This window comes from Myripristis murdjan, chromosome 17 (genome assembly GCF_902150065.1).
Source record: "Myripristis murdjan chromosome 17, fMyrMur1.1, whole genome shotgun sequence".
NCBI classification, from domain to species: Eukaryota; Metazoa; Chordata; class Actinopteri; order Holocentriformes; family Holocentridae; genus Myripristis; species Myripristis murdjan.
In genome coordinates this window covers 34,744,888-34,772,525 of record NC_043996.1, presented here as the reverse complement: position 1 = coordinate 34,772,525, position 27,638 = coordinate 34,744,888, and the positions used below count along the sequence as shown (strand labels likewise).

The following is a 27,638-nucleotide window of genomic DNA, read 5'->3' as shown; positions in this document are numbered from 1 at the left end:
ATTCTCTTTGAGGATGGAAACATGGGCAGTAAATAACCTTCCCTATGAAGGATTTAGCAGAGCACCTCACTCATATCCACCATTCAACATGAAACAATATTCCTCAGGCCTCTAGAAGACATTGTGTGTGTCTCTCCATACCTGAGAGCCTCCAGTCTCCAGGTTGGATCCTCCAGTCCAGCAGAGAGCAGCTTCACTCCTGAGTCTCCTGGATGATTGTAGCTCAGGTCCAGCTCTCTCAGATGGGAGGGGTTGGAGCTCAGAGCTGAGGCCAGAGAAGCACAGCCTTCCTGTGTGAGCAGACAGCCTGACAGCCTGCACACGGACACACCAAACACAACAACACAGTCTGATACACATACATGTTGGATTATTTCAGCAGCTCACTAATCTGAAATTAGCTGGTTCATTCAGACAAATATTCAAATGTGTGATGGGCTTTGTGTTTTCATTTAGTCCAGTTTGAAAGCTCTTGAGTTCTCTGATCCTGACCTGAGAGCCTCCAGTCTGCAGTGTGGACTCTCCAGTCCAGCAGAGAGACGCTTCACTCCTGAATCCTGCAGCTGGTTGTTACTCAGGTCCAGCTCTCTCAGACTAGAGGACTGGGAGCTGAGAACTGAGGCCAGAGCTGCACAGCTTCTCCCTGACAGATCACACACACTCAGCCTGGATGGACATTAAAACAGAAGAAAATGTCATAGTTGTCAGTTTTCCTGGGACACTGCTGTCATGTTGCTAATAGTGATAATAATCTTTCTTCATGACAGCCTGATCTAAAAGCAAGCTGACAGTGAGCTCTGCATGCTGCTGTAGCTCACTGAGCTCAATGCAGCTCTAACAACACCAGGGACACTGGTTTGATTCTCACTGCGTCCCTCATGCTGAAAATATAGACACACATTGTACTGTGAGGTGGCTTGGATACATAAATCAATGGAAAGCATTTGAATTTGAATATAAACTTTTTTTAATAAATAAAGAACCACTCAGAAAATCAGTGGCTTTTAACAATTTTGACAGTAACCATGCATGCTGACACTGAAGTCCTGATATACAGTCAGGTCCATAAGTATTTGGACAGAGACACAATATTCATAATGTTGTCCTTGTACACACCACAGTGGATCTGAAATGGAGTCATCAAGACGTGACTGAAGTGCAGACTTTCAGCTTTAATTTAAGGGGTTGAACAAAAATATAGAATTAACCTTTTAGGAATTACAGCCACTTTTATTCACTGTCACCCCATTTTCATGGTGAGGTGTGACTTTTCCCTCATTATTCCATGACAAATTAAGAAAATAAAAGGTATGAAGTTCATTCGAAGTGTTTGTGTTTTCATTTGGTAGCTGTTGATCAGAACCCTCAACATGCGATCTAAAGAGGTGCAGGTGCAGGTGAAGGAGGCCATCATGAGGCTCAAAAAGCAAAATAAAACCTATCAGACAGAGCAACAACTTTAGGAGGAGCCAAATCAACGGTAACGCTTTATAATGAGTACACACTAGTAAGCAGTAGTTAAGCATTAATAAATATTGAATTCCACATATATAACACATGAACACTCATTAGTATGTGGTTTATAATCAGTTATGAATGTTTTACTCATCATTTATAAGCACAGTAGTTATGGAACAGTAAACACTGAATTCATCATTTATAAAGCATGTTTCTGATGTAAATACTCATTAGTATGTGGTTTATAATCACAGTTACAAATGTTTTATTCATCATTTATAAGCTCATCTATATAAATGATGGAATCAGCATTTATAAATTAAGTATTACATCACTTACCCACCAGGTATTTAGGATTTGTCAGTGGTTTGTAAGATCATTTAGAAAGCTTATGCAAATAATGAAGTCTATTTAGATGTACATGTCTGCATGCTCCACTATTCAGACATGTACTAATGGTTAGTGAGTGTGTTAGTAGATGTTTTATAAAACCTCACAAATTCCATTTCCAATGGATGGCTTATAAACTGTTATTAATGCAGGAATTCATGAATTCAGGCAGTTGCAAAGCACTTACTACTCGTTAATTAAGCATTTCGTGTGAGCTCATCTAAAGTGGGGACTATCTATGCCTTATAAAGCATTTACAAATGTGATTTAAAGGCTGGCAATGCCTCAAAACTCACAGAAGTTCCAGACCAAGGAGAGACACAACACAGGGACAGAGAACATATTGCATTTATATTTATTGCAACTTCCCAACATATTGTAACTGTACAACTGAAAAAAAGATAAGCATGGTTGGATAAAAACACCAACAGTGGAAGTTTAAGTACATGTACAGCAAATTTTGCAACGTATCAAAGTTTGCAATCCCGCTCTCAGCACGTCATCAATGTGATGACGTGGCAGACGGCAACGCTTTACGTACAGGTGTAGCGGTCAGACTGGAGAGATGGAGACGGAGGGCTCTGAAGGGAATCGACGGGTCCGGCGGATGCGGGCTCAAGAGAAAGCCGGTGTGGAGACGGATATATCAGAGTCGACTTAACTACCTTAGTCACCTGTAATACACCTGTATGGCACCTATAATACATCTTTATGTCTTTTATTGTTTTATTTGCATCTTCTGTTTTATTTCAAAGCCTTTTCCTTTTTTTAATTCCACCCTGTGATTCTTTTAATGTTTTATTTTTATTTAATGTGTTAATTGACTGTTTTTATTGTTTTGAATTGTGTCTCGTTAATTTTAATGTCTCTGTAAAGCACTTTGAATTACCTTGTGTTGAACTGTGCTATACAAATAAACTTGCCTTGCCTCTGAAAATGGGGTGACAGTGTATAAAAGTGGCTGTAATTCCAAAACATTTGGAGGAAAAAAAGAAATACTGGGTCTGACCTGAGAGCCTCCAGTCTCCAGGTTGGATCCTCCAGTCCAGCAGAGAGCAGCTTCACTCCTGAGTCTCCTGGATGATTGTAGCTCAGGTCCAGCTCTCTCAGATGGGAGGGGTTGGAGCTCAGAGCTGAGGCCAGAGAAGCACAGCCTTCCTGTGTGAGCCGACAGCCTGACAGCCTGCACATGGACACACCAAACACAACAACACAGTCTGATACACATACATGTTGGATTATTTCAGCAGCTCACTAATCTGAAATTAGCTGGGTTCATTCAGACAAATATTCAAATGTGTGATGGGCTTTGTGTTTTCATTTAGTCCAGTTTGAAAGCTCTTGAGTTCTCTGATCCTGACCTGAGAGCCTCCAGTCTGCAGTGTGGACTCTCCAGTCCAGCAGAGAGACGCTTCACTCCTGAATCCTGCAGCTGGTTGTTACTCAGGTCCAGCTCTCTCAGACTAGAGGACTGGGAGCTGAGAACTGAGGCCAGAGCTGCACAGCTTCTCTCAGACAGATTACAGTCACTCAGCCTGAGGAGGAATTAGTGAAGAACAAGGTAAATCTGAAAATATCAGCTTTTTTTCCTCATGTAATAAAATTCACCAGTGGTTCTCCAAAGTTAAAGTACTGAATATATCCAATTCTAAATGAACCTACACAGATTTCTTGGAGGCTTTGACCACTGGCAGCAGCCCCAGAAGAGCCTCCTCTGAAGCAGAGTATTTCTTCAGGTCAAACACATTCAGATCTTCTTCTGATGTCAGTAAGATGAAGCCCAGAGCTGACCACTGAGCAGGGGACAGTTTGAAACTGGAGAGATGTCCTGAACTCAGGTACAGTTGGATCTCCTCCACTAGAGAATGGTCATTCAGCTCATTCAGACAGTGGAACAGGTTGATGCTTCTCTCCGGAGAGGGACTGTCCTGGATCTTCTCCTTGATGAACTGGACTGTTTCCTGATTGGTCTGTGAGCTACTTCCTGTCTGTGTCATCAGGCGTCGTAGGAGAGTCTGATTGGTCTGCAGTGAAAGACCCAGGAGGAAGCGCAGGAACAAGTCCAGGTGTCCATTTGGACTCTGTAAGGCCTTGTCCACAGCACTCTGGTAGAGGTGTTTTAGTTTAGATTTCTTGGAGGAGGTTGATTGTTCTTCTGACAGCAGATTGACTCCAGACTTGATGAATGTCACAAAGACATGAAGAGCAGCCAGAAACTCCTGAACGCTCAGATGGACAAAGCAGAAAACCTTGTCCTGGTGCAGCCCACGCTCCTCTTTAAAGATCTGTGTGAACACTCCTGAGTACACTGAGGCTGCTCTGATATCAATGCCACACTCTGCCAGGTCTGCTTCATAGAAGATCAGGTTGCCTTTCTTCAGCTGCTCAAAAGCCAGTTTTCCCAGAGACAGGATCATCTTCCTGGTCTCTGGAGTCCAGTGTGGATCTGTCCCAACTTTCCCATGATACTTGACGTTCTGCACTTTGGACTGAACCACCAGGAAGTGGATGTACATCTCAGTCAGGGTCTTGGGCAGGTCTCCTCCCTCACTGGTCTTCAACACGTCCTCCAGAACTGTAGCAGTGATCCAGCAGAAGACTGGGATGTGGCACATGATGTGGAGGCTTCGGGACGTCTTGATGTGGGAGATGATTCTGCTGGCCTGCTCCTCATCTCTGAATCTCTTCCTGAAGTATTCCTCCTTCTGTGGGTCAGTGAAGCCTCTCACCTCCGTTACCATGTCAACGCACTCAGGAGGGATCTGATTGGCCGCTGCAGGTCGTGTGGTTATCCAGAGGCGAGCAGAGGGAAGCAGGTTCCCCTTGATGAGGTTTGTCAGCAGAACGTCCACTGAGGTGGACTCTGTAACATCAGTCAGGATCTGGTTGCTCTTGAAGTCCAGAGGAAGTCGACACTCATCCAGACCATCAAAGATCAACACAACCTGGAACTGCTCAAACCTGCTGATTCCTGCTTCTTTGGTCTCAGTGAAGAAGTGATGAACAAGTTCCACCAAGCTCAACTTTTTCCCTCTCAGCAGATTCAGCTCTCTGAAGGTGAATGGAAATGTGAAGTGGACATGCTGGTTGGCTTTGTGTTCAGCCCAGTCCAGAGTGAACTTCTGTGTTAAGACTGTTTTCCCAATGCCAGCCACTCCCTTTGTCATCACTGCTCTGATTGGTCCATCTCTTCCAGGTAAAGGTTTAAAGATGTCCTCACATCTGATTGGTGTTTCTGGAGTGGCTGGTTTCCTGGCTGCTGTTTCAATCCATCTGACCTCATGTTCCTCATTGAGCTCTCCACTCCCTCCCTCTGTGATGTACAGCTCTGTGTAGATCTGATTCAGAAGTGTTGGGTTTCCTGCTTTAGCAATCCCCTCAAACACACACTCACACTTCTTCTTCAGCTTAGATCTGAGTTCACGTTGGCACGCTGCAGCCGCAGTTTCTGAATGAACAAACAAACCAAAACATCAACAAAACGATGTTGTATTACATCTGAGAAATGTGAATATTTCCTGGTAAATGGACCTATTGGTCCTGTTCGACTGTCAGAACGTAGTGAGGTGTGCCGAGACCTGAAGGCTGTTTTACGAGTTCTGCAATCGTTTCTATGGCAACAACATGGTTCCAGGTTAGAGTTCCTGGAAGCTGATTTGGGCCCTGCTCCAGGAACTTTTAGGACGAGCTAAAACGGCTGTCTGTCCTGATTGGTCGAGGCGTTGCCATGACAACACCTCTGTAAACATGAGCTATCAGAGGACGACAACACCAAGCAGCCGCCGCCAAACAGCAGACTGCAGGAACAAACGAAGAGCTGCACGTCCCGATCAGGATTTGGGGAGAATAAAGTTCCCAGTTGAACAAACAACACAGCGCTGCCTCAGCCGGAGCGCCGCCGCTGTCCCGGGGAAGCCGGCGGGACGAGACGGGAAAACAGGAAGCTGCTTTTCACCGGCAGGCAGGAGGAGGACGAGCCGCCCCCTGCTGGCCGGTAGGAAAACTCAGAGGCTGAAATAATCTGTCATCAAGCAACAGCCTGACGCATCACAGCTGCTTTGATCTGATTGGCTGTTTCACTCGGCTGGTAATTGACATTTTTCGGTAGTCGAGTGCACAGCCAAAGAAGAAAAACCATGAAGCAAAAAGAATAAAACTAAGATTTTTTTATTTAAATTTTTTTTTTTTTTCCTTACTGCTCCACAGACGCTCAGCCAGCTCCTCCTGCTTCATCCACCTTAGGAAGTGCAGTGTGATCTGCAGAAAAAACTCCCTGCTCCTCCTCTGCTCTTCCTCCTCTTCCTCCCTCTGCCTCTCTAAGCATTCTGGGTAATCTGGCCTCAGAGACCTCTGCAGGTTTTTCAGCTCCTTCTTCACAAAGGTGACCATGTTCTCCTCCAGCAGCTGCAACACAAAAATAAAAGAATTAAACTTCTATATTAAATTTTGGACACAAAACACAAAATCAAATGCAGGTCAAAGAGCCTGAGACTGGGCTGCACCAACAAGGATTCATTTTTAAACCCAGTTACATCACGATTTGCACCGACCTTTAACTATGATCTGGTTTGAACTTTAATTTACACTTGAGGGGCTTTAACTTTGAAAATGTCTGCATTTTGGAGCAAAATGATGGAGTTGTTCAAAGACAGAGACAGACTGTCCTGTCAGTCAGAAAGTCTCTTTTTTCTAATGATTCTGTTTTCTTTATCTTGCAGGATTTGTCCGCCCTGCTGCATTTCTTCAGCCCAACCTGTTTCTCAGAAGAGGAGGAGAAGTTTGAACGTCTGTGGAGCCACGATGAGCAGCTCACTGCTTGTTAGCGAGCCACAGCAAACTGGTTCCCCTGTCAGAGGAAACAGACAAACTGCTTTCTCTCTTTCTGCTTCCTGGCTTCTGACAGCATGTGAGTCCGTCTGCTTTTAGTCCTCAACCTTCATGTGATCACTTGTTCCTCTGTTTTCCCAGTGAGCATCTTCACTGAACTGTCATCCGCTGAGGAAAGTTGAAATCTGTAAACTTGAACCAACTGAATCAGGATCAGTTTTGAATTGAGCAGCAGAGCTCTGCTTCCTTTGAAATCTGATCTGCTCTTTTTAAACCGGGCTTTGCTAAACTCCCAGGACTCAAAATGACGTTTTTCCCTCAGTGTCCGGAAGCTGTCCCGAATTCTGCCTTCAGCTGTCCCAGACTGAACAACCACTGTCCAAAATTAAAGATCTTTTTTCATTGTACACAGTACATATGGTTTAATAAGTTTATTTCAGTAAGTCATCACTTTACTGACTCACTCTGGTCAAACATGGAAGTTCTGCTTGTTCACTGCACTGAGATCTGAATAAAAACATGAAATCACCCGAGGTGTTTGGCCACAGTCACTTTTCAATATTCTGTTGCTGACTGGCTGAGTGACTGTTTTCTCTGTATTTCTGACTGCTGGATCAATAAATGCATCACAAACTGCAGTGCAAATGCAAACCTGTCTCTGATTGGTGGATGCCGATGGAAATGTACACACACACTGTCTTTCAGCATCAGTCCTCTTCTTGTGCTGCTGCTTTGCCACTTTTTCCTGCCTTCTCTGCATCACAGAGTCGAACCTCTGGGCCGTGGACGGAGGTGCACAGCTGCCCGTGTGAAGCGGCTGATTTCTGCAAACAGCCCGTGTTGGAGATCCAACATGGAAGCATTTTGCATTCAGCCTTGTGAGCGTGTTCTTGTCTAAAGCAGCGAGTTCTGCAGGCAGCTCAGCTCACATCAGATATTTTACAAAGCCAAGTGGCAGCGAGCCGATGGAAGAAAAGCTGAGTGCTGTAGAAGCAGTGAGAGACACCAGCGTTTAATCCCTGTGGACAGAGTGACTGACACAAACCATGTGGACACAGCCTCCCAGTGACGCTCTGCCTTCATCACCAGTAGGCACACTGACACATTTCACTTCTTTTACAATCATTTCATTTGTGATGGTGAGTTTCTCTGCCGTCCCAGACACTGTAGATTTGTGTCCCCGCTGCTGTTTTTATCGTCCCCAGGACAACGGGACATCCTTCATTTCCAACGCTGACTCTGACTGGAACTAATCTCAAATTAAATGGATCCTTGTTGCTGTAATCCAGCCTGAAAGATGTGAAGAGAGCAGCACGGAGACGATTCAGAGCAGAATGGCTGTTTTTCAGTCGCTATGTTGTTGGACATTTCCACACCTTAAATATGGAGGCCAGGTCTGTTTGATGCTGCTGGGCAGACTGAGCACTGGGAACCTCTGAGATCTGCTGCTGGACTCTGTGGAGGACACACACACACACACACACACACACACACACACACTGAGAACTTCCCAGGCGGTAACGGCTACCGGTGCCCCTCCGGCGGCTAGAGGTGTCCCTCCCAGAGCAGGGGCGCCAGCACCTGCACAAATACCTTTTTTGGAAAAATACTTCTTATATGGACAAAATCTTGTTTGCATAAAAAAAAAAAAAGACACCGGCCGCAATCAGGCGAGCTGGCCGCGGCACCAGTCAGCATCAGGCCAGTGCCGCGCCCACCCGGTCAGGTCTGCCGGATCTGACAGGTGAGCGGCGCACACATACTGCCATATGTGCCTTTCATTATAAATCAACTTTTGTTCATAGGCGGCTGCAGCAGCACAACAGACAATGACACTGACAACATGGTTGATTATTGACTGCGCAATGCGGCCATTCGCCGGTAATCGTGGCATCAGGCGAGCCTACCTCCTCGTTTACATATGCAAGTACAATACATGTGTATTTACTTAGACCCCCAATATTAGACGAGGGCATTTTTTCAGGGAATTTTCAGTGGAGAAAATATCGTCTTATATTCAGATGAATACAGTAATAGAAAACTGCTTTGCAGCGAGGATGATTATTATTATTATTATTATTTTTTTGTGCTCGTGCCGCCCCCCACGTGACATAAAAAAATGCTGCCGCGGGCAGCTGCCCGCTTCGCCCGTGCCTAAAACCGCTACTGGATGTGATGTTTTGAAAGAGGACACTCGGAGTCGGAAGGATCAAACCAATTCTGGATCTCATGAATCTGATGACAGAAAAACATCTGATTCATCATCAATTTGAAATAATTACCCATCATCCTCAGAGAGACGGCTGTCTTTGAATGCAATAGGTTGACCCATAGAGTGGTCACTCTTCATGGACACACAGCTGGGCTCAGGTCCAGGTCCAGGGGAGTCTGGTCTCTCCTGCTGGATCCTGATAGAAACATCATGAACACACTGAAGGGATCTGCTTTACTTTCTTAGTGACAAACTATGAAAATAATAACTTCATATTAAAACATAGAAATAAAATATGATGTAAGCACACACAGAGCTTTTCCTGTGAATAATGCTGCTGTGCTGATTTGCCTGCTGAGCTCTGAGATGGAGAACAGTCATGGACAGTCAGAGATCCTCATCTCACCTCTTAGCTTTGGTCTGGCTGTCATGTTCCCCAGACAGAGAGCTTTCAGAGGCAGGGAGCCCCATCATTCTTCTCCCAAATGGCTCCATAGCCGAGCCGACACCTTGACACAAACACAGCGGCTCATTCAGGACAACAAGCTTTCCATGAGTCAGATGGAAGTCAGCAGATATGAAACTATGGATTTGGGAAATGTCTGGGCAAGATCCACTGATGCAATAATAAAATAGTGTGTTAGATTTTTATTTTTATAATCTCCCTTGTTCTTCTTCTTTTCATTATAAATCTCATCATTATTTTACCTTTAAACTGTTGATTTTGAAGGGAGAGGAGCGGCAGGTGGCATGCGGCCCCTGTTTGCTGTGCGCCGCTGTCACTTCTTCATTTAGTGTCAAAGTAAGGAATTAACATTGATGTTGACATTATAACACAATGGCTAAAATGTTTTGGCACTACAGATATCCTGATGCCTGTGGACGGTGGTGTGTGTCTGTGTCTGATTCAAGTCTTCCATGTAATGTGTGTGTGAGCCTCCTTTCCATTCCTGTGGTGGGCAAACAGGTGAGCAGTGTGAGTGTGAAAGGTGTGTGAGCCTGGTTTCATACTGAACACAGGGGGAACAGGATGTGACAGTCATACTCCAAGCTGTCAGGATGCACTGTCCCCGCTGGAATGGAGGAGGATTTAACACAAAGACAAACCTCAACATTTGGGAGGATTTTGCTCTTTGAGCCTTTCTCAGCAAATTCTGCTGCAAGTTGTTGGGAATAAGACAGAAAAACATATGACAGATATAGTTTACTGTAAACAGCTGAACTAAAGTGGACAACAGACTCTCTTGTGGCAAAACCACACGACTGCTTTTCTAAAAGAAACTAGTTACTGAGTTTAAAGAGGAAAAGAGAAATGCAATCAGTGCGTCCAGGTATTGTGCTTTTTCAAAAAGCAAATTTAACATATAATGAGCACACATTTCTTTCAAAAGTCTACAATATTCAAAATGAAAACTCATAAATATAAAATGATTCACTGATAGAAATAACAGATGTATTTACACCACCGTGTTAATACGTCCTGTTACCCCAGTTTAAAAATAGAACTAGACACTTTCGACATTTGCATTTCACTTCCAAAATACAATATCTCCAGATAAAAGTGGCGAAAAAAAATATCCGTTTTTGAGCCTTTGCGCAAACTCGCTAAAATAAATAAATAAATAAATGAATCAGTTATGAGCCTTAGAGCTCTCCGCAGTAACTCTGTGGTACGAGCACAGTATCACGGGGGCGAGCTTTTTTTTTTGGGAGGGGGGGGACAGAAGAGCGACATCAAACATTTGATCTTAAAATCCAGAAATAAACACGCGCCCTGTTTCGGAATCAGCTGATCGCTTCCAGGTGTGAACGGGGTCGAGACTTTAAACGGTTCAAAGAGTCAGAGAGCAGCTTTTAGGCGGAACTATTCAATAAACGGCCCGAATCAAGTCACACACACACACACTCACACACACACACACACACACACACACACACACACACACACACACACACACACACACACACACACACAGAGAGAGACTCACCGCTGCTTTCTCAGGCTGCAGTCTGATAGTTTCCAGCAAAATGGAGAATCTGCAGTCTTACCGGAGACGCTGATGGCGGAGTCACAGGACAAATGTTTACTTTCACTTTGGGCTCCTCAGCGGGAGGAGCGACAACAGGAAGTCACATCACAGCCACCGGATGCAGAGCGATCAAACTTGTGTTGGAACATCAGACAAGAGCCATCATATCAACAAATAAAACATAGAACTCTGTCATCATTTACTTCTTGCAAAAATATGTGTGTTGTCAGTGTTCTCTGTGTGTTGGGGAAACCAGCAGGGAGAGAAAAATCTGCATGAGAAGACATAAAAGTGCAATGAACAATAAGAGTGTTGTGGTAAAGATCCAGACATTCAGATGTTCAGCCTGTAGTTATTAGGGCTTCATGTGCTCAGAGGGATAAGACTCCACCTGGTGGAGGAAGGGAGGAACGACATGTTAATTGTGCGAAGGGCCAACAGGAGGATTTTCATGTTGAGCACTGAAAGCAAACTGTGATCCATCCTGTCCTCTGTGTGCAGGAGAACAACGAGCTGCTTTCTGAGGCTGTGCAGACACATTTCAGGAGCATCAAGTGGCTGTTCCTGCACTTCCACCTGATATCACAGCAACCTATATCTGCTATATTGCTCACTCATAGTTCCATACATAACCTACTGTGTGGAGGTATGGGGTAATGCCTATGCAGCAAACACAAAACCTATTTTATATTACAGAAGAGAGCTATGAGAATAATAAATAAATCTGATTATTATGAGCCGACCAATGAATTATTCATTAAATAGGCCTACAATACTCTCAAATTCTATGATATAGTAGCTCAGAAAACAGTTTTAGTGGCTTTTAAACCACAGAAAAAAAATGCTTCCAAGCTGCATTCAGGAATTGTTCCAAATAAAGAAACTCGTTATGAGCTGAGGGGTATATTCATGTTTGAAATTACCACATCAAGAACAAACATAAAAAGGAGATGTACATCGGTCAAAGCAAGAGAACTATGGAATAGCTGTGATAACGCCCTAAAAAAGTGCAGGTCAATTTACATATTTAAGAAAATGTATAAAGATAAAATAATTAATAAATATAGAACTTTAGTATAGTGAAGTAACCAAATCTATTCTCTTTTTCTTTTAATTGTGTTTAGTTTATCGTACCGCTTGCCATTGTTGTTTATAATCTAAGTGAGTTAAAAGGGTAGGCAAATATAAGCTATGGCTTCAGCCTACGCCTTTTTGGTCTAAGTATTGTATTTGTATTGCATTTTCTTTTTTTTCCTTGTAATGGTTATAGTGAGAAAAAAAAAACCTGTATGATTTAAGACCGAAATAAACCTTTCATTCATTAATTCATTCATTCAACCTGTGGCCTTCCTGTCTGCCCTCATTCTTCCTCTCTCTGACTCTCTTCTTTCTCTCCATCCTCACTCCTGAATGACATCAACTTTGTGTTAAGGAGATTTCAAACATACAGCAGTCAAACCACATATAAAAACATGACATTTGAATTTTAAATGATATCCTTATTGGATATCAGTTAGTGATTGGACGCTGCATCAGATACACTATATTACCAAAAGTATTCGCTCACCCATTCAAATGATCAGAATCAGGTGTCCTAATCACTTGGCCTGGCCACAGGTGTATAAAATCAAGCACTCAGGCATGCAGACTGTGAAACAAGACATTTGTGAAAGAATGGGCCGCTCTCAGGAGCTCAGTGAATTCCAGCGTGGAACTGTCATAGGATGCCACCTGTGCAACAAATCCAGTCGTGAAATTTCCTCGCTCCTAAATATTCCACAGTCAACTGTCAGCTCTATTATAACAAAATGGAAGCGTTTGGGAACAACAGCAACTCAGCCACGAAGTGGTAGGCCACGTAAAGTGACGGAGAGGGGTCAGCGGATGCTGAAGCGCATAGTGCAAAGAGGTCGCCGACTTTCTGCACAGTCAATTGCTACAGAGCTACAAACTTCATGTGACCTTCAGATTAGCCCAAGTACAGTACGCAGAGAGCTTCATGGAATGGGTTTCCATGGCCGAGCAGCTGCAGCCAAGCCACACATCACCAAGTGCAATGCAAGGCGTCGGATGCAATGGTGTAAAGCACGCCGCCACTGGCCTCTAGAGCAGTGGAGATGCGTTCTCTGGAGTGATGAATCACGCTTTTCCATCTGGCAATCTGATGGACGAGTCTGGGTTTGGAGGTTGCCAGGAGAACGGTACATTTCAGACTGCATTGTGCCGACTGTGAAATTTGGTGGAGGAGGAATTATGGTGTGGGGTTGTTTTTCAGGAGCTGGGCTTGGCCCCTTAGTTCCAGTGAAAGGAACTTTGAATGCTTCAGGATACCAAAACATTTTGGACAATTCCATGCTCCCAACCTTGTGGGAACAGTTTGGAGCGGGCCCCTTCCTCTTCCAACATGACTGTGCACCAGTGCACAAAGCAAGGTCCATAAAGACATGGATGACAGAGTCTGGTGTGGATGAACTTGACTGGCCTGCACAGAGTCTTGACCTGAACCCGATAGAACACCTTTGGGATGAATTAGAGCGGAGACTGAGAGCCAGGCCTTCTCGACCAACATCAGTGTGTGACCTCACCAATGCGCTTTTGGAAGAATGGTCAAAAATTCCTATAAACACTCTCCTCAACCTTGTGGACAGTCTTCCCAGAAGAGTTGAAGCTGTAATAGCTGCAAAATGTGGACCGACATCATATTGAACTCTATGGGTTAGGAATGGGATGGCACTTCAGTTCATAGTATGAGTAAAGGCAGGTGAGCAAATACTTTTGGTAATATAGTGTACATCACAGCAGCACTGTAGTGTTATATCCCAGTGAAGACATTTAAGCTCAGCTGTATCAAGTCCTATCATTTGTTTTAGGATTCACCATCTAGTTGAAAAAATGACAACTGTCTGAACAACAGAATCAGCACAAACCAGTTCCTTTATTTTTCTTGTCATGATCTGTTATATTGTCAATACTGATCAGCTTTAGCTAACCTGAATTTGTGCGTGCCTGTGTGCGTGTGTGTCTGACCACAGGAGGCTCAACTGGTCAGGAGGAACTGGGCTGGGAAAATATTTCAGAGGGGAACATTATTGAAAAAAGCTGCAGAGCCACTGGTCTGGGGCATTTAAGTGATCACTTTCACTGATGAGCAGTGATGGGAGTAACGGCGTTACTAACGGCGTTACTTTTATCAGTAACGAGTAATCAAAGAAATTACTGTTTCCCCCGTTGTAACGCTGTTACCGTTACTGACAATAAAAGCAGTACAAGTAGCAGTAGTACAAGAAGTAGTAGCAGCAGCAGGAGTAGTAGTAGTAGTAGTAGTACCAGTAGTTGTAGCAGTAGTAGTTGTAGTACTACCAGCAATAGTAGCAGAAGCAGTAGCAGTAGTATTAGTAGTAGTATTAGTAGTAGCGGTAGTAGTACCAGTATTAGTAGTAGTAGCAGTAGCAGTAGTAGAAGTAATACCAGTAGTAGTAGTGGTAGTACTGGTAGTAGTAGTGGCAGTAGAAGTATTAGTATTTTTAGTAGTCGTAGTAGTATTAGAAGTAGGAGTGGTAGTAGAAGTAGTAGTAGTAGCGGTCGTACTAGTAGTAGTAATTGTAGTGGCAATACTATTAGTAGTAGCAGTAGTTGCAGCAGTAACAGCAGTAGTAGTAATAGTAGTAGCAGTAGTAGTACCAGTAGTAGTAGTAGTACCAGGAGTAGCAGCAGTAGCAGTAGTACTCGTATTAGTTGTAGCGGTAGTAGTACCAGTAGAAGTAGCAGTAGTAGAAGAAGCAGTAGAACTAGTAGTAGTAGTAGTAGTAGTAGTGGTAGTACTGGTAGTGGCGGTAGTAATAGTAGTTGTAGTGGCAATAGTATTAGTAGTAGCAGTAGTAGTATTAGTAGTAGCGGTAGTAGTACCAATAGTAGTAGTAGTAGTATTACCAGCAGTAGCAGCAGTCGTACTATTAGTAGTATTAGTAGTGATAGTAGTATTAGTAGTAGGAGTAGTAGTAGCAGCAGCAGTAGTAGAAGAAGTAGTAGCAGTAGTAGTAGTAGCATTAGTAGTAGTAGTAGTGGTAGTAGTAGTACCAGTTGTACTGCCAGTAGTAGTAGTAGTAGTAGTAGTAGTAGTAGTAGTAGTAGTAGGAGTAGTAGTAGTAGTAGCAGTAGCAGTAGTAGTAGTAGTACCAGTAGTCGTAGCAGTAGCAGTAGTAGTAGTAGTACTAGCAGTAGTAGTAGCAGTAGCAGAAATAGTACTATTAGTTATACAACACGTAGATCCAACCGAGCAATCTGATTGGTCAATTAGATGTTTAGAATGTGCTCAAATGAGCAATTGAGCACGACTAGCCGAAAAAAACCCTCTTCACTGAAATTATTACTGCAGTGGTATTGCCCGAGTCTGTGTGGTTTCCATGGCAACACGAAACGTTTCACTGAAACCTCCATCAAAAGCAGCTGTCAGCTTTCTTAGTCTGCATAATGGACGGTTTTGTTGTCAATTGTGTTTCTTTGGTGACCTAAGTTTGGATAAATGGCTGAACGAGGAAGACAAGACAGAAGAGAAAAAGGAGAGATACGCGAGAGTGACGAGTGAAGAGCTGGATCAGCTGGAGAGGTCAGGAAATGAAGCCGGTACGGCCCGGTCAACGTCTTGGGCCGTCAAATGTCTACAAGACTACCTGACAAACACCGGGCAAACAGCTGATTTCTCACCTGTAAGGAAAGAAGAGCTAAACAAGATCCTCCGTGAATTTTATGGAGCTTTAATTTCTATAATAAAGAGAATGAAATGCCTCAGTAGATTCAGCACCACGGACAGTAGCTGCTGAGGCAGATTCAGCACAACGGACAGTACCTGCTGATGCAGATTCAGCACCACGGACAGTACCTGCTGAGGCACAGTCAGCACCATGGACAGTACATGTAAGATTTTCCACGGAGATGTGTGGCTGTAACTTTTGTTCTTGTTATTAATGTGTTAATGTCATCAGTTATTAATTAGCCTATTAATCGTTATTAATTTGTTTATTCTTTATGAGTTTCCTGGGCCATTTATTTAACTAATTCGTCAGTTTGTTTGCATCTGTACATTGAAATGAACATTTAATAAATCAACACATATGTGAAAACTGTGGTGTTTATTTCAGAGGTAAATTGATAACAGCCTGAAAAGGTGATTCTGTAACTCTGTTCAGCCTTAATGTGACTGCTTACTGTCCTTACTTTTGCTGCTTAGCCACATTAATCAGAGCTGACGTTAAATTGGAGTGACACACCCCCAGCTGAAATAAAACATCTGCTGTTGAGTTTGAGTTTTTTTTTTTCTCTTCCCATTGTGTTTGTGTTTTTGTTTTAGGTTGTGTTTATATTGTGTTATTGGTTGCTTGGTTCTTTTTAAGTTTATGTCATGATTTATTTACTGCTATGTTTGTTAAATTTGCTTGCGTATAATGTCCTTTTCTTTGTGCTGTGTTTAGGACCCCCTCAAAAACGAGATGGTTCATCTCAAGGAGTTATCCTAATAAAGAACTTAAAAGACAGGTGTTTGTTGTGCCGCTCACACTGGAAAGCAGTAGCCTGTATTTAAATATAACTGCTAATATAAGTTGGTTGTAGATAAAGATGAAACCCGCATCTAATACTACTAAGTGGTAGTAGTAGTAGTCGACTTTATTTGTCCCCATAGGGAAATTGGTTTGCAGCAGGTCACAAGGCATTTCATATATAAATAAATAACAATCCACAGACACTGACCAGACATTCATCACATACAGTATACGGCACAGTAATCACATCTCTTATAGACCAGCTAAGAGGCTTGAATCAAGAACTGTGCTGGCTGTTGAGGAGCTTAATAGCCTGAGGCACAAAGGCCAATTTTGCTCTGTTTTTTGTAAACAGAGGGGAGCGGTATCGTTTCCCTGAAGGAAACGATACCAAACATATCGTTCAAACATATAGGCCAGGGGGTGCCTTATATCACCAGTAATGTTCGTTGCCTTGTTTAGCATCCTCTGTCTATACATGCCTTCCTGGCTAGGCAAGGTAGTGCCCAAAAGTTTGCTGCATAGCAAAATGATTTGTCTGATTTTCTTTTTTTGTGCTTCTGTGGCATTGCCAGTTTGTGTGGTTTTATCATTTCATAGTTATTCTTAGATTTTATCTTGATTTTATTATTGCATGTTTTGCATGGGTTATTTTATATTCGTTTTACTGGTTTTGATTTGCATGGAGGATCAAGTGAAAAGTGAAGTGAAAACAGCTGACTGATTAAGAGACACACCCCTGAACACGCGATTGGCGCACGGAACGGTGAAAACGGTTTAATTGGGGATCACAGACAGGTGTGGGGAGACGGGGAAACGCTGAGACAAGGGAGACGGCGAGGGCACCGAGCAGAGGACACACACTAACGGGAACAAACGGCTGGACCGCATTGGAGAGGGGAAGCTGTGTGGCGACGGCATGTGGGCCGACCGAGCGAGCGAACAGCAAGGACGACACCCGACGAGCGGCGGAGGAAGAGCCGGAAAAGGATTGGTTCAACGCTCACGTAACTATATGAAAAGGAAAGCGAACCAATCTTACTGACCTGTGTGTGTGTGTGTGTGTGCTGCCATTTTGACGGAGAACTGTGATCTGAGGTCGGTTAATTTCTGTTTCCCGCAGCGGCCGCCCGAGGGAGGGACCCCGCACGCTGAGCTGCCGGACCGGAGCCGAGACCTGACGGACCCAGGAGCCCTCTGCCTTCCCTGCCCCTCAACACTCGAGTAGCGCACTTTCGTCTGGATGTAGTGGACTGGCATTGCCCCCGCGAACGTTGGAGATTGAACTGTGGACTCTTTCTTTACATGACATTTATTGTGCTGCTGCATTTGCAAGTATCCTAGAATTTTAGCCTTTTGGTAAACTCTATTTTATGTTTTATTCTGGCCTTGTTTTAGTTATTTTAACCTGTAATTTTAGCAGTTTTATTAAATTATTTAAACTCAACCCGGTATCTGGTCCTTCTTAACAGTGGAAATTGTACTGCTGGTATAGAGGAAAGAACCTCACACTATTGTGTGTGACAAAATCGATACACATTTCCCTTGTTTTTGATGGGTTTAGAAGAAGGTTTGATTTTTCACACCAATTAATGAAATAATCTAGCACAGGGCCATGTTCCTCTTCCTCATCGAAAAAAAAGACTGACCAATGCAGTATCATCTGCATATTTCATGAAAAAACGATTTGAGAAAGTGCTAGAACAAGAGTTTGTGTATTATTAGTAGTAGCAGCAGTAGTAGCAGCAGTTGACGTAGCAGTAGTAGCAGTATTAGTAGTAGTTAGTATAAGTAGTGGTAGTAGTATTAGTATTAGTAGTAGCAGCAGTAGTAGCAGTAGTTGCAGTAGTAATAGTAGTAGTAGTAGTAGTAGTAGTAGAAGTAGTACCAGTAGTAGCCGTAGCAGTAGTAGTAGTAACAATAGTAGTACTAGCAGTAGTAATAGTAGCATAAATAGTAGTAGTAACAATAGTACTACCAGTAGTAGTATTGGTAGCAGTAGCAGTAGTAGTAGTATCAGTAGTAGTAGTTTTAGTAGTAATTTTAGTAGTAGTAGCAGTAGTAGTAGTAGTAGTAGTAGTAGCAGTAGTAGTATAAGTATTCATGGGCGTTGGAAACAAAGTAAATGTGGGTGGGTCGATTTAACGGGGTGTGTGGTTCCTCCCCAGTACGTTTTGTAATGAGCAGACCCCATTTCCTGTATTCTGATGCATTTTAAGACGTGGGGTGATACTTTTATCCAGCTACAGCAAAAGAAGAAATATGGGCACATTTTGTAATTTCCTTCAGAGGCTGGCCCCATCAGCCTCAGAACAGTGAAACTGAAGGAAATATCTGCTCGTTCTCGCTGCTCTGCTCGTTCTCGCTGCTTGTGTGTGGTCTGTGTTTGCTACCTGTTGCCTACCTGTGTGGGGAGCCCTGGTTTACTGTTTTGTATTAAAACTGCCGATCGGATCTAATCTTACGGGTGCTCTCCGGATCTGATCCCTCCTCGCCCTGAGTCGCTATACTGTCCTTGCTGGCGGCTCGGAGGACGTTTTCCACTTTCTTTCTGTGCCGCCGGTTTTGGGAGTTGTGCTGACGCGCTAGCTAGCTAGCTGTTCCTCCTGCCGGTTGACCTCACCGAGGTAAGTGGAGACTTGTCTCGTGTGGTCGATTTTGCGGGGAAACGGTTGCCGGCTGTGGCTGGATCTCGAGAGTCTGTGATCGGTTTCCCATAATTGTAATACGGGTTTACCCCTGGAGGTTCGGGTGCTACACAGCTGCTCGCCTGCTTGCGTGGGACGTTTATGTGTGTGAACAAGCATTTAGGCTCCGGCTCACTTGTGGTCGTTTGTGTGTGCTAGTTTTAACACCGTTATGCCCTGTGAGGACTGCCGAAAGGCAAACAGGAGCATTACTAACCTCCGAGAGGACATTAAACGGCTGTCAGATGAACTTCGAAAAAAATACTCTCTCCTGTCTGATTTCATGGACACTGCAGCTACGCAATCCAAAATCATTTCCATCATGAACTCACCCGCTGCAGATACCATCCTCTGTGTTGGGTTTTGACCTTGAATAGTCGCTGGAAAAAACTATTGGCCGCTACAGGGCTCCTATCAGAGAGCAATGAGTCATCAAAAGGTCGATTTGACTGTTTAATGTAGTCAGTGGAGAATATTACATGCGGTTACAGCGGTGAATGAGGTAGAAGTGTATCGTCTTTGACTTCTATACCGGCAACCGCCGTAATAAAGTTAACTCCGACTCACTGCGCCACTCCCAGACGTCTTACGTAACTGACGTAGGTTACGTAAATGACGTACGTCATCCACGCAACTAACTATACACAACACAAACTGCTCAGTTCCTGTATGAACGTGAGGAATTCCCAACAGCTGCCCCCACATTTGAGTAGCAAATGTGAGAATTAGGGAATTCTTCATGTGTCCTGAGTGTCATCTTTGAGAGGGGGAAGCTGTATCAGGCGGGCGACTGGTCTGGTGTACACCTTGCCTTTGACCAGAACGTCTGCTGCTCTGACACATCCGTCTTGACTCGTCGCAGTATTGATGACCTTACCGACTGGCCACTGGGCTCTGGGGAGCTGCGGATCCACTATGAGAACGGTGGAATTCACCTCAAGGTTCCCCAAGGGTTTCTGCCATTTCTGGCGGGTCTGAAGTGTGGGCAGATAATTCCGCGTGAAGTGGACCCAGAATTGATCCACAAGGTTCTGGCAATGGCGCCATCTCCGCCGCCCCATGACAGCTGGGGCGTGGACTACTTGAGGCAAAGCAGCATCCCGCCGCCCCATCAGGAGAATGTTAGGGGTGATGGGGTCGGGATCGGCGACATCTGTTGAGACATAGCCTAGTGGTTTTGAGTTCAAGATCCCTTCTACTTCCACCAGGACTGTATATAGTACATCTTCAGAGACTGTCTGGCTTCCAACTGCCACTTGAAGGGCGTTCTTTATTGAACGGATCTCCCTTTCCCACGCTCCACTGAAGTGAGGAGCATTTGGCGGGTTGAACTTGAACAGTATCTGGTAGTCTGCCAATTGTGATTGTAGTTGGGGCTCCAGAGATTCAAAGGCTTCTTGAAGCTCCCGCTTTGCACCACGAAAGTTGGTGCCACAATCTGTCAGGATCTCCTTTGGTCGCCCTCTCCTTGCAATAAATCTGTGTAGGGCAAGTAGGAAAGCAAGTGAGGCATTTAAGCAGAACACCCCAACGTTTCTCATTCCTCCTGCCGATCTTGACTAAATAAGGCCCAAAACAATCAACACCTGTTGAATAGAACGGCGGACAGAGGAGTCTAAGGTGCTCCGGTGGTAGATCTGCCATCTGTGGGACTTTCGGCTGAGCTCTCCATCGCTGACAGGCTAGGCAGTTGAGCTGATGGTGTTTGATAGCCTGACGTCCTCGCAGAATCCAATATTGCCTCCGGATCTCTGCGATCTCTGACTTGAGAGTGACCACCTCTTCAGGGAAGCTCTGGGCCTGGCACTCTCTCAGTAGTAGGGACTCTGCGTCTTGATGATGAGTGGGCTGGTTGCTGGCAGGGTCCACTGTTGCCCCTTGACAAGCTTGTCGTGTTGCTTCAACAAACTCCTTCCATGTGCTGAAGTTGGTAGCATCAGGGATGGTGAAACCTGTGTTCACTGACGTTAAACAGCAGAAAGTAACACCCTTCAATTCAGATGAGCTTACTGGAGGTGTGGTCTCAGGTCTCTTAGGCCAATGGTCAGGACTCTGCTTGAGGAAGGGAGGTCCCTGGCTCCATCGACTAGGCTCAACCAGAGCTAGGAGTGGTTTGCCCCGCGTTATGTCATCAGCTGGGTTGTTCTGTGAGTCAACATAGCGCCAAGCTCGCCAGTCTGTTAACTCCTGGATTTCTGACACGCGGGTTCCAACGAATGTCTTGAAATGGCAGGAATCCGATTGGAGCCACTCCAAGACTGTTGTGGAGTCTGTCCACAGGATTGTCTGACAGATGGTAAGTGTCAACTCAGTCTCCACAAGCTTGGTCAACTGAGCCCCAGCTAATGCAGCACAGAGCTCCAAACGGGGGTAGACTGCTGCCTCCGTGGAGCGACTCTGGACCTAGCCATCACAAATGTTGTGTGGATGGTTCCCTCCCTCTCTGCCACCAAGTAGGCAACTGCACCATAGGCACGTCACAGAACACATGGAGGTCATATTTCAAGTCCACATCATCCACTGGAGTCGGTAGGTAGCAGCGTGGAAAAGACACCATGCTGAGCTGATCCAGCTCATCCTCCCACGCACTCCAGGCCTCGCGAAGATCCTGAGGCAGATCAGGGTCATCCCAGTCCCTTCTTTTAGACCACAGCTGCTGGATAAGTATCTTAGCCCGTGTTGTAAATGGCACGATGAATCCTAAAGGATCGTACTGACTGGCTAAGACTTGGTAGGCCGTCCTCATAGTCAGTGCTGTGTGCTTGATGGGCTGATGATGATAGCCCAGAGTGTCCTCTGCACAGTTCCACCGGAGACCTAAAGCGGGCTCCATTGAGTCGGTCTGGTTCTGAACTAGCCACTGCTCTGTAGCTGCAGACCTGGCCTCAGTAGGCAGATGGGCCACCACAGCTGGTTGGTTACTGGCCCACTACCTTAGTTCAAACCCTCCTTCTGCCAGTAGACTGTGCAGCTGGTCCACTTGTAGCTTAGCAGCAGGTATGGTAGGAAGGCTCTCCAGGTAGTTGTCAACGTAGAAGCTTTGCTCTACTGTCTGTGGAATGGAGGAATATCTGTCCTGGTAGTCACAAGCATGCTTCTGTAAGGCGAATATGGCGCAACATGGGCTGCAAGTTGTCCCAAATGGCAGCACCTGCCATTCGTAGACATCAGGTGGGTCCTCACTGCGCATGTCTCTCCATATGAATCGGAGAAGGGGTCTGTCCTCTGGTTGTAGGCGGATCTGATGAAACATTCCCTGAATATCTCCACTGACAGCAATCTGATGTTGTCTGAACCGCAGGAGGACTCCTATCAAGGATGGTCCAAGTGGAGGCCCTGGCAGCAGCTGGTCATTCAGCGACATACCTTGATGCCTGAACGAGCAGTTGAAGACCAGTCTTGGCTTACCATTGTGGTGTACCAAGTGATGTGGAAGGTACCAGGACTCCCCTGACTGGTCTACCTCTTCAGGCTGGAGCTTGGCAACATATCCTGCTTGTATGAGCCTGGCAATCTCTGCAGAATAGACAGTCTAGAGTTCTCATATTCTGCCCGAACCCGACCCAACCCGACCCGGGTCGGGTCGGGCCTAAAATTTACGTGAATTGGGCGGGTCGGGTCGGGCTTCGGGTTCTGTGGGGGATTTTTTTTTTTTTTTTTTAAATAAAAAAATAGAATTATGTGTTCTGTTATTGATTATGATGTTTCATTTTTATGTGACTGGTGGAGAGAGTGAGAGACTGGATTGGATTTGGAGGCTAAACTTTCAGTGACAGACAGACGACCAGCTGTGCGTGCGCAGCGCAAACAAGTGAGAGAGAGTTGCAGCAGTATCCCGCTGTGCTGGCAGACTCGGCAGCAGGGACAGTTTTTGCTATGGGCAGTGCAACTGCCCAAGGCGCAATCTACTTGGGGGCGCACGAGAAAAAAAAAAAAAAATCTCCAGTTTTCTAGACTACCGTATTGACCCGCACATGCCGCGGCACCATCAGTCGGCATCAGGCGGGCCGGACGCGGCACCGTCCGATACCGCGCCCACCCGTCAGGTCTGCCGGATCTGACAAGTGAGCTGCCTCATGCTGGCCGGTGCCGCGGCCGGCTCGCCTGATACCGACTGATGGTGCCCCGGTGCCGCGGCCGACCGGCTCTGCTAAATAATGGCGAATTTGGCGATTTTTTTTTTCGGGCTTTATCGGGCTGTCGGGCCTAAAGTTCGGCTAATTAGTCGGGTCGGGTCGGGCCTCGGGCTGGCCCAGTCAGGCCCAGGTCGGGTCGGGTCTTAATTTTCAGGCCCGATGAGAACTCTAAGACAGTCACCTTCTCTGGGTCTTTCTTGAGTCTCCTCTCAGTGCTCCTCAAGTTAGCTGCGGCAGACTGGATGGAACCTTTCAGTTTGGGTGCGTCTGATTTGCGCAGGAGAGGTGTAGCGTAACGCTGGACTCCCTTGATGTCTACCCGCTGAGTTCTGTTCTCAAGAAGACTTATAGCCTCCTGATCCTCTCTGGAGCTGCCACAGTCTCTCAACATTTCGGTAGAGGAGGTCCTCAGGACTGGCAACTGAAAGGAAGAGACACTGATGCACCGATGTCTGACCTGTATCACCTTCTTCAGCACCCTGTAGAGCCCACCCAAGGGTAGTACGAATGGCTACAGGGCCGCCTTTGTCACCTCGGAGGACCGGTTCGGTGGCCGTGATGAGATGGACATGGTCTGATCCTATTAGCACCAGTGGTCGAACGTTGTGGAAGGGCTGAAGGGGGATCTTCCGTAGATGAGCATGCCGTCTGAACTGGATAACTCTGTTCCACCAAATCCAGTCCTGATGCAGTGAATGCTCCCTGAACCTTATAGCGTTTCCCTGGGTTATCTTTGGGGGAGATCTCGAAAGTGACCGTAGATCCACTGAGGTGAGTAATGTCAGGACGTACAGTTCGGAGGGCGAGGGTCTCTCGCTCACCAGATAGCTGGAGCTTCTGTACAGCTGGGGGTAGGATCATGGTTCGCTGAGCACCGTCATCTAAAACTGCAAAGGTCTCCACTGAGTTGGAGTTACTGTGTAAAAGGACTGGCAACACTTTCAGAAGCACTTTACCTGATGGGATGGAGGGTGTCAGATAGATCCGACTCTCTGAGGTGCTAGGCGGAGGCTTGATGGAACTATCTTGGGCTACCCTATGGAGGACTTGAAGGTGGATGTCTCCACAGTCACTGCAGGGCTTCTTAAGGTTGCATGACTCTGGTGAGTGAGAACGAGCACACTTCCAACAGCGCTTTCCTTCAGTGATCCATTTAACAAAATCCTTTGTTGATTGTGCTGTGATGCTGTTGCAACGTGTAATGTAGTGATCTTTGCTGTTGCAGAACAGGCAATGTACCTTAGGCACCTTCTTTGGTTTGGACTGTATAGATGAGCCAGATACCTGGGGGTCTGTGGACTCTGCTCCATGGTAGACAGTAGGGATGCGCATTTAGATTAATTTCATAACCGAGTAACCTGCCTGGGCCTACTCGAGTACCCGAGTAATTAGGCTAAATGGGGACACATAAAATCGTTCATATACAGTGCATCAATATACCCCTGTTTAATCGAGGAGAAAACTTTTTTCACAGTCATCGTTATCTTGGTGGTAGACTGCTTTCATGTTTTATCCATGTCCGAGTAGGCTAAATAAAATACACATGTATAAATGCTTCCTGGTGTGCGTGGTTGAATCCATTTATTAAATAAATCGGTCTCAACCAGTGTTCACAAAGCTGACGGAATAAGCAGTCTTCGGTGTGGATGCGCATAGCTAAGTAGGTACCCTCTCTCTGAAAATTGAAAATGTATATCTATCTAGATGTTAGACTAAATTATTTATTTGCTAGCTCAATCATGTTGTTACTATAGAATATCCGCTGGAACTTTTTTTTTTCATGGACCGATAGTTATAGCCTACTTCTGCCGACTTCTCAGTCATTTTTAATCTAACAGGTGCCGTGACAGCGACACAGCTGATCTTTATCTACAACCAACTTATATTAACAGTTATATTTAAATACAGGCTACTGCTTTCCAGTGTCAGCACCACAACAAACATCTGTCTTTTCATAAACTCACTGGCCGATGTTTTATTTCAGCTGGCGGTGTGTCACTCCAATTTAACGTCAGCTCCGATTAATGTGGCTAAGCAGCAAAAGTAACAGTAAGCAGTAACATTAAGGCTGAACAGAGTTATATAATTTCAACCCCACCTTTCGGAGGCTTTTGCTAATTACCTTTTCAGGCTGTTATCAATTTACCTCTGAAATAAAGACGACAGTTTTCTCAGATGTGTCGATTTATTAAATGTTCACGTCAGTGTACAGATGCAAACGAATTGACAAATTAATTAAATCAATGGTCTTGGCAACTCATAAAGACTAAACAAATTAATAACGATTAATAGGCTGATTAATAACTGATTACATTAGCACATTAATAACAAGAAAAAAGTTATAGCCGCACATCTCCGTGGAAAATCTTACAGGTAGCCTACTGTCCGTGGTGCTGACTCCCATTTCATTCTCTATTATAGCCTAGAAATTAAAGCCCCATAAAATTCACGGAGGATCTTGTTTAGCTCTTCTTTACTTATAGGTGAGAAATCAGCTGTTTGCCCGTGTTTGTCAGGTAGTCTTGTAGACATTTGACAGCCCAAGACGTTGACCGGGCCATACTGGCTTCATTTCCTGACCTTTCCAGCTGATCCAGCTCTTCACTCGTCACTCTCTCGTATCTCTCCTTTTTCTCTTCTGTCTTGTCTTCCTCGCTCAGCCGTTTATCCAAACTTAGGTCACCAAACAAATCAAAATTGACAACCAAACGGTCCATTATGCAGGCGAACAAAGCTGACAGCGGCATTTGATGCGGGTTTTCAGTGAAACGTTTTGCGTTGCCATGGAAACCACACAGACTCAGGAAATAGCTAATATTGCGGGAGGAGTAATATGTTCAGTGATGAGTTTGTTTTTGTTTTTTTTCCATTTAAGCACGGCTAGCCGTACTCAATTGCTCATTTGAGCACATTCTAAACGTCTGATTGACCAATCAGATTGCTCGGTCGGATCTACCTGTTGTATAAATGTAGTTTGATCCTAAGCTGGACTGGGCACTTTTGTATGCCGCGGATAACCGAGTAGTGATTTGTAACCGAGTAACAAATTCTCCCCTCGGATAGTCGGGTACCCGGTTAACCCCGCCCATCCCTAGTAGACAGTCACACTTTGACTTTTGGTCTTGGCTGGGGCTTTCTCCCTCCCACTGCTTGTAGGCTTCTCTTGCTGGTAGCGCTGTACTAGCCGACTTGACAGCTGCTGCTGCTGGGCTTTGGACTGGAGCCATCCAGCGAAGTCCTGCAGATTGTACAGGTTGAGACTTGTAGAGTTGAGTTTCCCTTGAAGCTGCAAGGATTCAATGAAACCATCATGGAGGTACTTTGGTAGCTTGCTAAGCAGGCGATCCACATGAGAACAACAGTTGAGCTCAATACCTCGGGGTCCCTCCAGGGAAAGCAACATGCTGACCAGTAGATGAACCCGTAGAGAGAAGCTCTGGAAGCTACGGGGATCGTTAGCTTTCACATCGGGTGAGGTGAGAATTGCTGCTATCTCACTTTGGGCCAGCTGGTGTGGCTGGCCATACTGCAGCTGTAGGGCCTGCATAGCTGCTGAGTACGGGTATGGGTGGTGGCGACAAGACTGACCTATCATCTGAGCCTCTGGTAGTTTAAGGTGCTCCAGCAATACATGATACTTATACTGCTCTGTCAGCTCCCGGTGAGGTTCAAGTAGGTTATCCAAAGCTAGCTTCAGATTAGCAAACTCCTTTTCACTTTCAAAGGAGAAGTCGGGAATAGTAGGCTTCGGTGCTCCATACAGGGGAGGATGAGACACGCCGAAGCCTGGCGGTGCTACAGTCTGGGCTGGAGGCAACTGATGAGAGACCGCTGGGGCTGGACCGGTCATTGGTGGAGGAGCAGAAAGGGTTTGAGGCAGTGGAGCCAGTGATGACAAATAATCATGGTATGGGGCCGATGAGATTGGGCCACCTGTTGGCTGCAGCTGTGGGTTTGGCCCAGTGGGATAGCTGTGAGGCACAGTAAACTGTGGTTGTGCAGGACCTGAAGCAGCAAGCTGCTGTTGCACTGGAGGCAGTGAGCTCTGACCCAGAGCAGCATAAGGACGAAATGATCCAATGGGCTGCGACCGTATGGGCTGTGGACTGGCGATGTGTTGTTGCATGCCCTGTACAGGAGTCATCATACCAGAAGACATTGGTGATGGTGGTGAGTCATGATGGAGCTGCGGGGCTGGATTAATTGGTATGAATCCAGTGTTACAGTAGGAAGGAGTGGGGGACTGTGCATCACTGCCTGGTGTGTCGCTGCGTGGGCGTGATCGCTCCATCTCCTCTAGGTGAGTATGTACTCTCATCTTTGGCTTAACCACTGGCTCCATAGGTGTGTGGTTGGTGATC

General features: G+C 45.4%; 1 protein-coding gene across 1 annotated transcript in view; it reads right to left on the bottom strand.

Moving 5' to 3' along the window:
- Window positions 1-19,767, bottom strand: part of LOC115375413 (NACHT, LRR and PYD domains-containing protein 3-like) — a 23,486-nt gene extending 3,719 nt beyond the window's left edge. The window contains exons 1-8 of the mRNA XM_030074804.1: window positions 19,732-19,767; window positions 8,977-9,040; window positions 8,052-8,128; window positions 6,045-6,252; window positions 3,511-5,281; window positions 3,210-3,383; window positions 493-666; window positions 142-315 (exon numbers count right to left, since the gene is read on the bottom strand). Coding sequence (XP_029930664.1) covers window positions 142-315; window positions 493-666; window positions 3,210-3,383; window positions 3,511-5,281; window positions 6,045-6,252; window positions 8,052-8,128; window positions 8,977-9,040; window positions 19,732-19,767 — 2,678 coding nt within the window. The remainder of the gene's footprint in view (window positions 1-141; window positions 316-492; window positions 667-3,209; window positions 3,384-3,510; window positions 5,282-6,044; window positions 6,253-8,051; window positions 8,129-8,976; window positions 9,041-19,731) is intronic.
- Between the last annotated feature and the right edge of the window lie 7,871 nt (window positions 19,768-27,638).